The 15,810-nt window shown below is 45.3% G+C and overlaps 1 protein-coding gene across 12 annotated transcripts in view; it reads right to left on the minus strand.

The window, feature by feature from the left end:
* Window positions 1–15,810, minus strand: part of Usp49 (ubiquitin specific peptidase 49) — an 81,217-nt gene that overhangs the window by 10,374 nt on the left and 55,033 nt on the right. For all 12 annotated transcript variants that reach the window (XM_040729283.1, XM_040729284.1, XM_040729285.1 and 9 more), the window contains 2 exons: window positions 7,203–8,577; window positions 5,846–6,050 (listed from right to left, as the gene is read on the minus strand). In XM_040729283.1, the coding sequence (XP_040585217.1) occupies window positions 5,846–6,050; window positions 7,203–8,549 (1,552 nt within the window). In that variant the 5' untranslated portion in view covers window positions 8,550–8,577. The remainder of the gene's footprint in view (window positions 1–5,845; window positions 6,051–7,202; window positions 8,578–15,810) is intronic.

The following is a 15,810-nucleotide window of genomic DNA, read 5'->3' on the forward strand; positions in this document are numbered from 1 at the left end:
GTAGACAGTCTTCTGTCTGTGTGCACATGGTGTATGTGTAGACAGTCTTCTGTGTGTGTGTACACATGGTGTATGTGTAGACAGTCTTCTGTGTGTGTGTACACATGGTGTATGTGTAGACAGTCTTCTGTGTGTGTGTACACATGGTGTATGTGTAGACAGTCTTCTGTCTGTGTGTGCACATGGTGTATGTGTAGACAGTCTTCTGTGTGTGTGTACACATGGTGTATGTGTAGACAGTCTTCTGTCTGTGTGTGCACATGGTGTATGTGTAGACAGTCTTCTGTGTGTGTGTACACATGGTGTATGTGTAGACAGTCTTCTGTGTGTGTGTACACATGGTGTATGTGTAGACAGTCTTCTGTGTGTGTGTACACATGGTGTATGTGTAGACAGTCTTCTGTCTGTGTGTACATGTGTATGTATAGACAGTATTCTGTCTGTGTGTGCACATGCTGTATGTGTAGACAGTCTTCTGTCTGTGTGTGCACATGGTGTATGTGTAGACAGTCTTCTGTCTGTGTGTGCACATGGTGTATGTGTAGACAGTCTTCTGTCTGTGTGCACATGGTGTATGTGTAGACAGTCTTCTGTCTGTGTGTGCACATGTGTATGTATAGACAGTCTTCTGTCTGTGTGCACATGGTGTATGTGTAGACAGTCTTCTGTGTGTGTGTACATGTGTATGTGTAGACAGTCTTCTGTCTGTGTGTACATGTTTATGTGTAGACAGTCTTCTCTCTGTGTGTGTACATGTATGTGTAGACAGTCTTCTGTCTGTGTGTGTGTACATGGTGTATGTGTAGACAGTCTTCTGTCTGTGTGTGCACATGGTGTATGTGTAGACAGTCTTCTGTGTGTACATGTGTATGTGTAGACAGTCTTCTGTGTGTGTACATGTGTATGTGTAGACAGTCTTCTGTGTGTGTGTGTACATGTGTATGTGTAGACAGTCTTCTGTCTGTGTGTGCACATGGTGTATGTGTAGACAGTCTTCTGTGTGTGTGTGTACATGTGTATGTGTAGACAGTCTTCTGTCTGTGTGTGCACATGGTGTATGTGTAGACAATCTTCTGTCTGTGTGTGTACATGTGTATGTGTAGACAGTCTTCTGTGTGTGTGTGTACATGGGTATGTGTAGACAGTCTTCTCTCTGTGTGTGTACATGGTGTATGTGTAGACAGTCTTCTCTCTGTGTGTGTACATGATGTATGTGTAGACAGTCTTCTGTGTGTGTGCACATGGTGTATGTGTAGACAGTCTTCTCTCTGTGTGTGTACATGTGTATGTGTAGACAGTCTTCTGTGTGTGTGTACATGTGTATGTGTAGACAGTCTTCTGTCTGTGTGTACATGTGTATGTGTCGACAGTCTTCTGTGTGTGCACATGGTGTATGTGTCGACAGTCTTCTGTGTGTGTGTGTACATGTGTATGTGTAGACAGTCTTCTGTCTGTGTGTACATGTGTATGTGTAGACAGTCTTCTGTCTGTGTGTACATGGTGTATGTGTAGACAGTCTTCTGTCTGTGTGTACATGTGTATGTATAGACAGTATTCTGTCTGTCTGTGTACATGTGTATGTGTAGACAGTCTTCTGTCTGTGTGTGCACATGGTGTATGTGTAGACAGTCTTCTGTGTGTGTGTGTACATGTGTATGTGTAGACAGTCTTCTGTCTGTGTGTACATGTGTATGTGTAGACAGTATTCTGTGTGTGTGTGCACATGGTGTATGTATAGACAGTCTTCTGTCTGTGTGCACATGGTGTATGTGTAGACAGTCTTCTGTCTGTGTGTGTACATGTGTATGTATAGACAGTCTTCTGTCTGTGTGTGTACATGTGTATGTGTAGACAGTCTTCTGTCTGTGTGCACATGGTGTATGTGTAGACAGTCTTCTGTCTGTGTGTGCACATGTGTATGTATAGACAGTCTTCTGTGTGTGTGTACATGTGTATGTGTAGACAGTCTTCTGTCTGTGTGTACATGTTTATGTGTAGACAGTCTTCTCTCTGTGTGTGTACATGTATGTGTAGACAGTCTTCTGTCTGTGTGTACATGTGTATGTGTAGACAGTCTTCTGTCTGTGTGCACATGGTGTATGTGTAGACAGTCTTCTGTGTGTGTGTACACATGGTGTATGTGTAGACAGTCTTCTGTGTGTGTGTACACATGGTGTATGTGTAGACAGTCTTCTGTGTGTGTGTACACATGGTGTATGTGTAGACAGTCTTCTGTCTGTGTGTGCACATGGTGTATGTGTAGACAGTCTTCTGTGTGTGTGTACACATGGTGTATGTGTAGACAGTCTTCTGTCTGTGTGTGCACATGGTGTATGTGTAGACAGTCTTCTGTGTGTGTGTACACATGGTGTATGTGTAGACAGTCTTCTGTGTGTGTGTACACATGGTGTATGTGTAGACAGTCTTCTGTCTGTGTGTACATATGGTGTATGTGTAGACAGTCTTCTGTCTGTGTGTACATGTGTATGTATAGACAGTATTCTGTCTGTGTGTGTACATGTGTATGTGTAGACAGTCTTCTGTCTGTACATGTGTATGTGTAGACAGTCTTCTGTGTGTGTACATGGTGTATGTGTAGACAGTCTTCTGTCTGTGTGTGTACATGTGTATGTGTAGACAGTCTTCTGTCTGTGTGTGCACATGGTGTATGTGTAGACAGTATTCTGTGTGTGTGTGTACATGTGTATGTGTAGACAGTCTTCTGTCTGTGTGTACATGTGTATGTGTAGACAGTCTTCTGTCTGTGTGTACATGTGTATGTATAGACAGTCTTCTGTCTGTGTGTGTACATGTGTATGTGTAGACAGTCTTCTGTCTGTGTGCACATGGTGTATGTGTAGACAGTCTTCTGTCTGTGTGTGCACATGTGTATGTATAGACAGTCTTCTGTCTGTGTGCACATGGTGTATGTGTAGGTAGTCTTCTGTGTGTGTGTACATGTGTATGTGTAGACAGTCTTCTGTCTGTGTGTACATGTTTATGTGTAGACAGTCTTCTCTCTGTGTGTGTACATGTATGTGTAGACAGTCTTCTGTGTGTGTGTACATGGTGTATGTGTAGACAGTCTTCTGTCTGTGTGTGCACATGGTGTATGTGTAGACAGTCTTCTGTGTGTACATGTGTATGTGTAGACAGTCTTCTGTGTGTGTACATGTGTATGTGTAGACAGTCTTCTGTGTGTGTGTGTACATGTGTATGTGTAGACAGTCTTCTGTCTGTGTGTGCACATGGTGTATGTGTAGACAGTCTTCTGTGTGTGTGTGTACATGTGTATGTGTAGACAGTCTTCTGTCTGTGTGTGCACATGGTGTATGTGTAGACAATCTTCTGTCTGTGTGTGTACATGTGTATGTGTAGACAGTCTTCTGTGTGTGTGTGTACATGTGTATGTGTAGACAGTCTTCTCTCTGTGTGTGTACATGGTGTATGTGTAGACAGTCTTCTCTCTGTGTGTGTACATGATGTATGTGTAGACAGTCTTCTGTGTGTGTGCACATGGTGTATGTGTAGACAGTCTTCTCTCTGTGTGTGTACATGTGTATGTATAGACAGTCTTCTGTCTGTGTGTGTACATGTGTATGTGTAGACAGTCTTCTCTCTGTGTGTGTACATGTATGTGTAGAGAGTCTTCTGTCTGTGTGTGCACATGGTGTATGTGTAGACAGTCTTCTGTCTGTGTGTGCACATGGTGTATGTGTAGACAGTCTTCTGTCTGTGTGTGCACATGGTGTATGTGTAGACAGTCTTCTCTCTGTGTGTGCACATGGTGTATGTGTAGACAGTCTTCTGTCTGTGTGTACATGTGTATGTGTAGACAGTCTTCTGTGTGTGTGTACACATGGTGTATGTGTAGACAGTCTTCTGTGTGTGTACATGTGTATGTGTAGACAGTCTTCTGTCTGTGTGTACATGTGTATGTGTAGACAGTCTTCTGTGTGTGTGTACACATGGTGTATGTGTAGACAGTCTTCTGTCTGTGTGTGCACATGCTGTATGTGTAGACAGTCTTCTGTCTGTGTGTGCACATGGTGTATGTGTAGACAGTCTTCTGTCTGTGTGTGCACATGGTGTATGTGTAGACAGTCTTCTGTCTGTGTGTACATGTGTATGTGTAGACAGTCTTCTGTGTGTGTGTACACATGGTGTATGTGTAGACAGTCTTCTGTGTGTGTACATGTGTATGTGTAGACAGTCTTCTGTCTGTGTGTACATGTATGTGTAGACAGTCTTCTGTCTGTGTGTGTACATGTGTATGTGTAGACAGTCTTCTGTCTGTGTACACATGGTGTATGTGTAGACAGTCTTCTGTCTATGTGTACATGTGTATGTATAGACAGTCTTCTGTCTGTGTGTGTACATGTGTATGTGTAGACAGTCTTCTGTGTGTACATGTGTATGTGTAGACAGTCTTCTGTCTGTGTGTGTGTACATGGTGTATGTGTAGACAGTCTTCTGTCTGTGTGTGCACATGGTGTATGTGTAGACAGTCTTCTGTGTGTACATGTGTATGTGTAGACAGTCTTCTGTGTGTGTACATGTGTATGTGTAGACAGTCTTCTGTGTGTGTGTGTACATGTGTATGTGTAGACAGTCTTCTGTGTGTGTGTGTACATGTGTATGTGTAGACAGGCTTCTGTCTGTGTGTACATGTATGTGTAGACAGTCTTCTGTCTGTGTGTGTACATGTGTATCTGTAGACAGTCTTCTGTCTGTGTACACATGGTGTATGTGTAGACAATCTGTCTGTGTGTGTATATGTGTAGGTGTGGAAGTTGTGCACATATGCCTGTGGAGGCCAGTAAATACTGTGGTGTCATTCTTCAGGAGCCATCATGTTTGCTTTTGTTGTTTTTTATTTGAGACAAGGTTTCTCACTGGCCTGGAACTTGCTAAGTAGGCTAGACTGGTAGCCAGCAAACCTCAGGTCCCCACATGTATCTCCTTGTTTAGAGCCGGGGCTTAAAGCACACACCCGACGCTTTTACTTCCGTCATGGGCTCCACCTCAGTTCCCTCTCTCTTGCAAAGAAAATCCTTTACAGCCGCATCATACCATCTTTTTGCATGGGGTTTAACAGACTTTAAATCTACAGACAATAGGAAAACATACTTTCTCATCCTGCAGCACTCAAATGGGGTAAACCACCGGAATTTAGACTAAATAAGAACCATTAGACTACATGTGTGAACCTAGGACTCCCGTAGCATTATGAAGCTAAGCACTAATGCTCTCATAGCCCCTCTTTCAGAAACCACTTTCACACACTTCCCAAATAACTAAGGTCGGTCAGAAGAGTCAAAGGAGACACAATTCTTAGCCCATTTTTTCGATGCTAAAAAAAAGTGTGTCTATGTAGATGTGTGTGCTATGGCAGTCAGTTCTCTCCATCCACCTCTGTGGATTCTAAGGATTGAATTCGGGCCACCAGGCTCGTGTGGTAAGCACCTTTATTCACTGAGCCATCTCACTGGCCCAGTATTCTTACTATGTAAAGTGCATATTAGTTATTTATAGAGACTCAGAAAAGGATCTTTAAAAGATGGCTTAGACCCACCTAGTGTCTCTGTCCATCCCTTCTTCTGTCTTGTTTTGTTTTGTTTTTGTTTTTTGAGACAGGGTTTCTCTGTAGCTTTGGAGCCTGTCCTGGAACTCACTCTGTAGATCAGGCTGGCCTCGAACTCACAGAGATCCACCGGCCTCTGCTTCCCTAGTGCTGGGATTAAAGGTGAGCACCACCACCACCCGGCTCTGTTTCTTTTCACTAAAGGGTAAAGCAGCTCCTTATTTCAGTTGCAATCCCCACCCTCCTCCATGCGGCACTCACTGTTACACTGGTCACAAGCGTAGATTCTTCCCTCCAGGGCCTCTGTCTCTGTAAACTTGGCCAGCATCTCAGTGAGCAGGCACTCTGTCTGATTCAAAGGGACAAACCCCTTTTCTATGCAGTGGTAGCGTTCAGGGAATTCCAGGGACAGATCCCAAAAGGGCTCAATGGTATTAGATTTATAATTGCATGATACACATGTAACCTAGAACGACAAGATTGGTTTGCAGATTATATAATTTCCATGCTTCCCACATACAATTTTGCTTGTTTTATAGGAGACATATAAATTTACCAACCACTTCCCCCCAAAAGGTTAGTAAGAACTGAAGTAACTTTACTAAAAGCATTGGAGCATATGATGTGTGGCTGCATTTCTAACCATGCTGTAACTAACAAGTTGAGGAACTACAGGGTACCCCTTGCTTTCTCCCCTTTTCCCAATGAATGCTGTCAGAGGCACTTGAGGAATTGGCTGAGGGAGGACTGCAGGCAGGTCACTGTCTGCTTTGTTCACCCCCAAATTCTTCTTTTACTTGGTCCTTCCATGTGGCAAATCTACCTGTTTTCTCTCCTTCCTTCCTTCCTTCCTTCCTTCCTTCCTTCCTTCCTCTGTCCTTTCTCCCACATCCCCCTCATTCTTATTTTTATTTTCCTTTGACAGAGTCTTGCTGTATATTCCCTACTGGTCTTGAACCCTGTTTCTCTTGTCTCAGCCTCAAGTGCTGAGGTGATGATACTTATCACCGTCACACCTGGTTTAGCTGTTTCCTACAGCATCCCATCTGCTGTGGTCAGACTTCCTCTACTAGTATAATATTCCCAGATGCAGAAAGGAGGGGGAGGACTCAGTTTCCCTCCCTAGCCTACTCACCAGTCTTTTCACAATCTTAATAACTGAGGCACAAAACCTCTGATACTCAGTGTAGAGGCTCTAACACAAGTCTCCTAACATTGCACACCTTTTTAAAAAATCTGTAATAATTCCTTTTGTGTATATTTTTATAAAGCCTGGGGATCTTTGCTTAGGTCTGGGCAGGGTCTTGATCCTGAAAGTGGACTACTGGGGGGGGGCATACTTTGGGGGTGATGGGGGAGTCATGGGCAGTGGGAAGGAGGCTCGCTTGGTCTTTGGCATACTCCCAACTGCTTCTTATAAATAAAAGGGAAGGCTCTTTCAAATGACTTTGAAAAGAGTACTCTACACAAACTGTTCAGTTTTGTAAACTGGACAGAGAACAGCCACGTTCACCTACATGGTTGCCAGTGTACAGTGTCAGGTACAAACAACCATTTAGCCCAGGAATCTGGGAGCCCAAACTACCACCCGCACTTCCCACCGTGCTTCAGCACCTACCTGACTGAGCAGCTGCCCATGAAATATGGTATTCACCACCTTTAAGACCTGTTTGGTGAGCTTCCTCTGGGAGAAGGGGATGAGAATCCGGCGCGTCGAGCCCTCAGACTCGAGTTCCTGCTGCACCTTGTGCAGCAGCTCGCAGAGAAATTCCTGTGCGTCCTGCTGGTCATAGCCACGGAAGGCAGGAATGAGGCTCCATACCGAATGAAGCATGGCAAAGGGCGACACCAGCGCCCACTTCCCAGACCACATGACTCGGAAGAGGGTGTGCAGTTCGTGGCAGAGGGAAATGTGCTTTGAGCTGGGTTCCTTGTTCTGAATGAGTTCCAGACTCCTACTGATGGAGGTTCCACTGTTCCAGCAGAGGCCCTGAGGTTCGCACCCCTGGGCCCGGTCGCTCCTTACCGACAGCTCCGTGGCAGAGGTGCTGGCTGGCCTACCAGAGAGCTGAGCCTTCCCGTTGGTTGCTTGGGGAAATAGGTGCTCCGAGGTGGAAGGATCGAGGTTCAGGAAACATTCCCGGAACTTCTGGAGGTGGCTGAGCACTTGGAGGATGGAGTTCATGTAGCAGGTGTTGCCTAGGTTGCGGAGGCCGGTGACACCTGGGGCCATCGCCGGCTGACGGCGTGGCTTGAGGGCAGCTGCGGGCGCGCGCCGGGAGGTAGCGAGAGCAGCCGCGCGCATGGCCACAGGCCCAGGCGCGTGCAGGAGCAGGCGTGCACTCTTCCGCGGCGGTGCGCTGGCCAGCTCCTCCAGCAGCCTTCGCTTGACCTCGCGCCTCCGCTGCCGCGCTGCCTCCTTCTTGCGCTCCAGAACCTCCTCCCGCCGCCGCTGCTCCAGCTGCGCTCGGCCCCTGGAGCTCTTCTCAAACCACAGTCGCAGTGTCTTGGCTAACAAGTGCTGACGCCGGTACCACAGAGCCGTGAGCATCTGCGGCTGTCCCTGAGGAGTGCGCTGCGGTGGAACCACGTCCTCGCCTGCAGCAGTGGACCGCAGCATCCGCCCACGCCTCGTGGGCTGGTCCTGCTTCTGGCCTTGAACCGCCAGGAGGGAGCTTCTCAACAGCTTCAGGTCCCCCTCGGGGTTGTCATTGAGCACGTAGTCCTTGCACAGGTAGCAGAACACGTAGAGATCCCGGACCTCCATGGCCAGCGGGTGTCCGGTCTCTTCAAAGTGTTTCAGTGCATGGTCTTCAATGTAGCGGCCGCAGGCCACGTGGGAGCACTTGAGGCAGGCCCACGCAGACTCCGTGGTGGAGCACTCCAGACAGCGCCATTTCTGAGGGTTCAAGATGGAGTGGTCCTGGGCGAGCCTTAACCGCCCCACATGTTTGCATCTATCCATGTTTTAGCGCAGTCGCCACCTTCTTATTCTGGAACCACAAAGCCCCCCAAGACGGGGGAAAAAGAAGCAGAATTTCAGCAAAATATTTTCCTAGAAAGAGGGCTGCAATTGGCATTTCTGTGCAAGATTTATTAGTTTTTAATTCTAAACTTGTTCTTTTGAAAGTCCAAACTGGTATTTCAAGTATCACCAAGAGAGAGACAAGAGCCTCAAAACAAAACCAACCTGACCTTAGTCAATTTCAGTGTATCTCAAAGAAAAGGTACAGAATAAGGGAAAGATAAAAAGAAAGTAAATTGACACCTAAGGAGCAGAGCCCAAGGCTCAATTGAAGTAACATTTTACAAGTTAGCCTTTCTGAAGAGAACACATTTTGTAGAAAGAATGGTAAAAACTCTGCACCATCTTTACTGACAAGTAAAAACACAGATGAATCTCATAGGAGATGGTGTAGCTAGTGGGACAGTGTTTAAGCTAACTACCCAGACACAAGAAAACAGAAGCGTTGTTTGCTTCCCTTCCTTTTTGAGACTAACTTACTCTGTAGCCCGGGCTGGCCCAAATTGGTGGCAATCCTCCTACCTCAGCAAACAAGTGTTGGGATTACTAATCTCTAATACTGTTTTTATTGTTGTTGCTTGTGTCTTTTGTTTGTTTGGTTTGGTTTTGAGACAGGGTCTCACTATATTGCCCCAGCTAGCCTGGAACTCATATGGAGGCCAGGCTGATCTTGAACTCAGAGATTACGTGCTCTCTACCTCCAGTACTAGGATTACAGGTGTGAACCACCATGTCTGGTTTTTAGTGTTCTGCATATGGAAAATATAGTAGTTATCTTCTCCAAGGGAATTAAGCTGAACAAATATTTTTAAAATATTTTATTGTTTGGAAACCTTAAGTTTTCCCAGGATTAAAAATATCCCAAAGGTGCCAGGCCGTGGTTTTGTACACCTTTGGTCCCAGCACTCAGGCGACAGAGGCAGGTGAATCTCTGACTTTGAGGCCAGCCTGGTCAACAGAGCAAGTTTCAGGACAGCTAGAGCTACAGAGAACATCCTAAAGACATTTCTCTAAATTCTTTAAAGTTATCTATTGATTTATTTATTTTTAAGATGGGGTCTTGCTATTATGTAGCTCTGGCTGTCCTGGAACTTGCTCTGTAGATCAGGCTGCCTTCAACTCACAGAGATCCACCTGCCTCTGCCTTCTGAGTGCTGGGATCAAAAGCATGCATCAACATCATCCAGCTAAAAGTTTTTTGTTGTTGTTGTTTTGTTTTTGTGTTTTGAGACAGGGTTTCTCTGTGACTTTGGAGGCTGTCCTGGAACTCACTCTGTAGACCAGGCTGGCCTCGAACTCACAGAGATCCGCTTGCCTCTGCCTCCCAAGTGCTTTTCTTTCTAATGTTGGCTTTACATTCATGGATTTAGTAGCTCCTGATCAATGGGAGAAATAAAACACTCTAACAGAAAACAAACAAATAACACCTCAAATCAAAAAAGGAAAGCCATCTATACTACCCTAATCAAGATAAAGATTTCCCTTTGAGTACTAGCTTCCACTGTATTACTTCTCTAATCATTAGTCATTCTTATTCTCTGGATGTGTTTATCCATTCTGACTAGATGTAATCTTCTTCAGAGAGTTCCTGTGTTGGACTATAGGTTGAACTAGATTTATTACATCATTTAAAAATTGTTAGAGATTTATTTTATTTTTAATTATGCGTATGTGCACATGACTGTAGAGGCTAGAAGAGGAAGCTGGATGCCCTGGAACTGGAATTACAAGCTGTTGAGAGACGCCAGATTGTAGGTGCTAGGGACTAAACTTGGAACCTCTGCAAAAGCAGGAAGCACTCAACCCCTAAGCCATCTCTCCAAGAGATGAATGAACATTATATATTATCGTTGTTTAAAAGAATTATTCACCAATATGAAAATGTCTTTTTGTTGTTGTTGTTGTTTTCGAGACAGGGTTTCTCTGTATTGTTTTGGAGGCTGTCCTGGAACTTGCTCTGAAGACCAGGCTGGCCTCAAACTCAGAGATCTGAACATGTCTTTTAATTGGATTATTCCCATTATTCTCACACAGGAAGTGTTAGCAATGTGTAACTGCATCATCAGATAATTTCAATGAATAAAATAGGAAATAAATTAAGGAAATCTCTATAGGAAGATCTCTCTTTCTTGCCCTCTCTCTAAATTTTCTTTTTCTCAGTTCTTATCTAAGGACCAAGGAATTCCTCCTTGGTCTTGGTGAGACCAAACGGCATATACCCCAGCTCAGAGACAGTAGACACTATGGTACTGTGCTGACAACCTTTAGTTACATAAAAGAATACTAATTATGTGGTATCATCAACATCTGTGATTCTGCTCATTGCCATATGCAACCTCACTGGATATTTTAGCCCTTCTCTCTACTAAGTGAACCCACAAAATGTACACAGACTGCAGAGGTGACATAGTAAGGATACTTTTAAATGTGCTAAATGAGGGTGGTGTTTGGAGGATCAATAGAGCCATGTGTATCACCACGTGTCACTCCAGCAGTCTGACCTAACCCAGGGAAAGCTGGGTGCCCCTTCAGCACCTGGGAATTGGCCTAAGCCCACCTGCTCACTGCGTTCCAAGTGCCATGGGACTGGGGCAGGGTCTGCTTCCCGCAGACCAGCCAGTTTGTGGGGTTCCTGTAAGATCCTGGTGTCCTTACCGGTGCAGCCCGTCTTCTTTAATGTCTTCTTCAGGAGCTCCAGCTTCTTAGGCAGGCTGGAGCCGCCCTCCTCACCACACATGCTCAGTTCCTTCGGGATGCAGACCCCACTTCTAGGCTTGTTTTAGCACCTGCTGTGCTGCAGTGCCCCCAACCCTTGCATCTAGGGTTCTGCACCTGGAACTTGTGCTGGCCCTGTGCCATATTCTGCCGTGTAGGGTGTTTGTTACTAATATTTTATTCTCAAGGCACAGGAGAAAATATAATTCATTGTCAACATGTGTTTCAGAAGGGTGCGCTGGTCTATATCTGTAATCACAGCACTCAGATCTCTAGTCTTTTGAGGCTAGCCTAGTCTGCATAGCAAGTTACAGGAGGCTAGCCAAGGCTAAAAGGAGGCTAGCCAAGGCTAAAAGATAACCAAAACAAAACAACGACAGCAAAATTATCCTGAAGAAGAAGGGAGGAGGAGGAAGTGGAGGAGGAGGAGGAGGAGGAAGAAGAAGAAGAAGAAGAAGAAGAAGAAGAAGAAGAAGAAGAAGAAGAAGAAGAAGAAGAAGAAGAAGAAGAAGAAGAAGAAAAAAGTCAAAGGTTTTACCCTGGACATGGTGGCTCATATCTCTACTCCCAGCACTAGGGAGGCTAAGGCAGGAGGATCACAGCAAACTGAAGGCCAGCCTGGGCTACATAGTAAGTTCTAGGCCAACCTTTGTTGACCAGGACAAAGAAAGACCATCTGAAAGGAGAGAAGGAAGAAAGGCAGGCAGGCAGGTACTAGCTGATGGCCCTTGGCCATGGATGATGGCTTCTGATGTGCGGCTAACGCCCTCCCAAGGTGTGCTCTTGTCTGCTGTCAGCAGTCAAGCCCTAATGCTAAGAATAAGTTACATGCCAGGTCACAGCAGGGTTATAGTCAAGTAAGCCTGCTGAGGTTTCAATTACATTAGGATTTGCTTTCTTTGACGAGAAAGGAATAAAGCTTCATCTACAAACACTGGTCTCCCCCAGCCTACAACACTGGTCTCCTCATGGAAAGAAGCCATTCCTACCATGATGGAGGCGATGATAAAGACAGAGTCAACCGACAGCAAATGAACACAAATGCTTTGCACCAAATAGCGACATCCCTAGCCCCAGAAAGCCCCAGAACCAGGTCCCTGTGTCCACACCCTCCTCTGCTCTGCCGTCTGCCTCCATCCTCTGGCTGTAGATATGCTTTCTCCATGTCCTGCCTACCTTATCTCTGGCAGGAGCAATGTGCACACCTGTAATCCCAGCACTCAGATGAGACAGATATTGGGGTTCAAGCTGAAGATCAGAAAAGCAAAGCAGTCAGCCACTAGCTCTTACTCTACCTCAGACTAAAAGGCCATCCTGGCTCCATGAATCTTCAGCGTGGCTGGAGACTGAATGCCTTGAGACCCTGAGCTCCTAGGGATTCCCTCGTCCCTGACTCCCATCTCACCTCAGGAGCCTGGTATTACAGATATGTGCTTGTCATGAAAGCTTGAGGACTGTGAGAAATATTTGTTTAACTATGTAAAGATGTGCTGCTGCTTTACCTTGCCTGCCTAAGACACCTGATGGCTCTAATAAAAAGCTGAATGGCCAAGAGTGAGGGAGGATATAGGCAGAACTTATGAGCAAGGGAGCGTAAGTACGAGGAGGAATTTAGGCTGGAGAAGAAAAAAGAGATGTCAGGGAGACGCCAGAGGCCAGACAGACAGACACGGAGTAAGCAGGAAAGTAGGACATACAGAATGAAAATAAGGTAAAAAGCCCTGAGGTGAAATGTAGATGAATAGAAACAGGTCAAATTAAGTTAAAAGAGCTAGTGGGACACACCTAAGCTAACAATCATTCATAATTAATAATAAGTCTCCATGTCTTTATTTGGGAGCTAGTTGGAAGTCCAGAGAAAATTTCAACAGAGGACCTGAGTTCAGATCCCCAGGAACCATGTAAAAGTTAAGCATGGTGATGCATGCTCGTAACTTTAGCTGTCATTCGTCAACTGCTGTAGCTGAGTCAGTGAGCTCCATGTTCAGTGAGACATCCTGTCTCAAAAAAGAAGATGGAGGGGCTAGAAAGATGATTCAGTGGTTATGAGCACTAGCTGTTCTAGAGGACGAAGTTCTTTTTGGGGGGAGGGGAGAGTTTGAGACAAGGTTTCTCTGTGAGGCTGTCCTGGAACTTGCTCTGTAGACCAGGTTGGCCTTGAACTTAGAAATCTGCCAGCTGAGGATGAAGGTTTTATACCCATTATCTATAGGGAAGTCCACAACTGTCTATAACTCCAGCTCCTGGTGACCTGATGCCCTCTTCTGGCCTCCAAAGACCCTGCACATGTAGTGAAAAGGCATATATAGAAGCAAAACACCCATACATAAAACACCACAAGTCTAAAAGTACCTAGGTGCCTACAGTATGAAGCTAGAGTGTCAGCACCGCCTCATCACATTGGCAGCTAGCTGCAGAAAGTATTTTGTTTTGAGACATGGTCTCTTGATGTGGCCCAGGCTGGCCTTGAACTTGCAGTGACCCTCCTACCCCAGCTTATCAAGTAGTGGGATTACAGGCGCGGGGCACTAGACTTGGCTCAAACACATTTTCTCTCAAAAAATTAATTCAAGCTAGAAACTTAAGATGCCAGCAATTGTTTTTCCAGCTGTAGGCCAAATGGTGGAACTGGGAATCTCCCTACTTTCTTCACATGGCTGTTTGCACAGAAGATACTTTTGTATGTTAAAAACCACTGGCAGAGAAAAAAGGGGCAATTTCTGGGAATACAAAAATACATCTGACTAGACTTTCCGGAGGGATCCTTTGGAACAGCTGTCAGTGACTACTCTAAGACATGGAGACACTTTAAGTCGGATGCACCCTGTCTACTCTCAGCACACCTACGTGTATTTGCCAGGGCAGAGACCCATCAAATTTTGCATGATTGCAGCCACAAACTTTTAGCACTAGATTTCAAGAGTAAAGATGACAAATGTCCAAATGCAAAGGATGACTATATGTTAAATGCACACTAAAAGGGAAATCTGAAGTGACAGAGCATGCAGGCACTTTAGTGGGGAATAAGCCAGGGCTGCTATAAATCAAGCCTGGGGATGTGATCAGTTGGCAGAGTGCTGCCTTTCCTGTATGAAGCCCTGGGTTCTGTCCCCAGCACCACATAAACATATAAAATCCCACAAGAGGGAGGTAGAAGCAGGAGAGGCATACAGTCAAGGCCATACAAAGTGAATTTAGGCCACCCTGGCTACATGAGACAGTCTAAAAAGATATAAGATATTATAAACCAGCCTTCTATGGAATCCACTAGTTTTTTTTAATTGCAGAGAAGGGGGTGGCTATGTATGTAATTAAAAATACAGTATGTGAAAAAAAGCAAAGGGAAAAATACTGTATTATATGTCATGAGTGTGCTCCAACCTAATAAACGCCAGAGAATAAAGAAGGGAGTCACACCGTGTATACTATTTACTGTTGGAAATGTGAGTAGGGATGGAATGGAGATTCCCTTTTGAGGGAGAAAACATGGTTATTTATTTTCAAAAGGAGATGGCACTGAGAGACTTGGTGTTTCAGTTGTCTTAAAAATTCAGACATGAGGGGATGGAGACATGGCTAAGAGGACCAGCTGCTCTTGTAGAAGACACAAGTTCAGTTCCCAGAACCCATGTTAGATGGCTGTATCTGCCTGTATCCAGGGCCAGGAGATCCAATGCCTCTGGCTCAGTACTCTCTCTCTCTCTCTCTCTCTCTCTCTCTCTCTCTCTCTCTCTCTCTCTCAAAAGTGTACATCAGGCATTAGGAAACAAAATATCTAGATAGGTAGTCTAATGACACAAACCGTGCAGTACTTTTAAGAAATTCTATTTTAAGAAACTAGTCATTTCAGAAAGAGCCCTCTCCTCATTCCAACTCCCTGTGCTTTGAATGGCAAAGGGCAGCTCTCTCCAGTTTACTACAGAGTGACAAAACAACTGAGCCTCCACCAGTGAAGCATCAATCATTTGACATTTCATGTCAACCAAGGCAGCAAGACAGTTTGTCTGCTTCCCAGGTGTCAGCCCCAAAAGTTGTCCATAGAAGAGAATTTCTGAGGAGACTGTCTTTCTCCCAATGGGACAGCTCCAATACGATTCCAGGTTAGTGGTTAGTATACTCTTCCCTCATACCCAAGTAACGTCTCTGAAGGAGAAAAGGAGGGAAGGGTGCTTAGGAAGGAGAACTAGCTGAGGGGAGGCAGACTCAGTGAAGGGACTGTCCAGACTCCCTATACTCTATAAGTCACTGAATGTAACCAAGTCCCTGGTAGACTTGGCCAACAGTGGCCCCGTCTGAGGCAGGCCTCTACAGAGTCTGGAGTCCTACAAGAACCAAGAAACGTCGGGTGTTGGTGGCACACACCTTTAATCCCAGCACTTGGGAGGTGGATCTCTGTGAGTTCGAGGCCAGCCTGGTCTACAGAGTGAGCTCCAGGACAGCCTCCAAGACAATACTGAGAAACCCTGTCTTGGGGAAAAAAAAAAAA

Source organism: Mesocricetus auratus, unplaced genomic scaffold (assembly GCF_017639785.1).
Source record: "Mesocricetus auratus isolate SY011 unplaced genomic scaffold, BCM_Maur_2.0 Super-Scaffold_100021, whole genome shotgun sequence".
Classification (NCBI taxonomy): domain Eukaryota; kingdom Metazoa; phylum Chordata; class Mammalia; order Rodentia; family Cricetidae; genus Mesocricetus; species Mesocricetus auratus.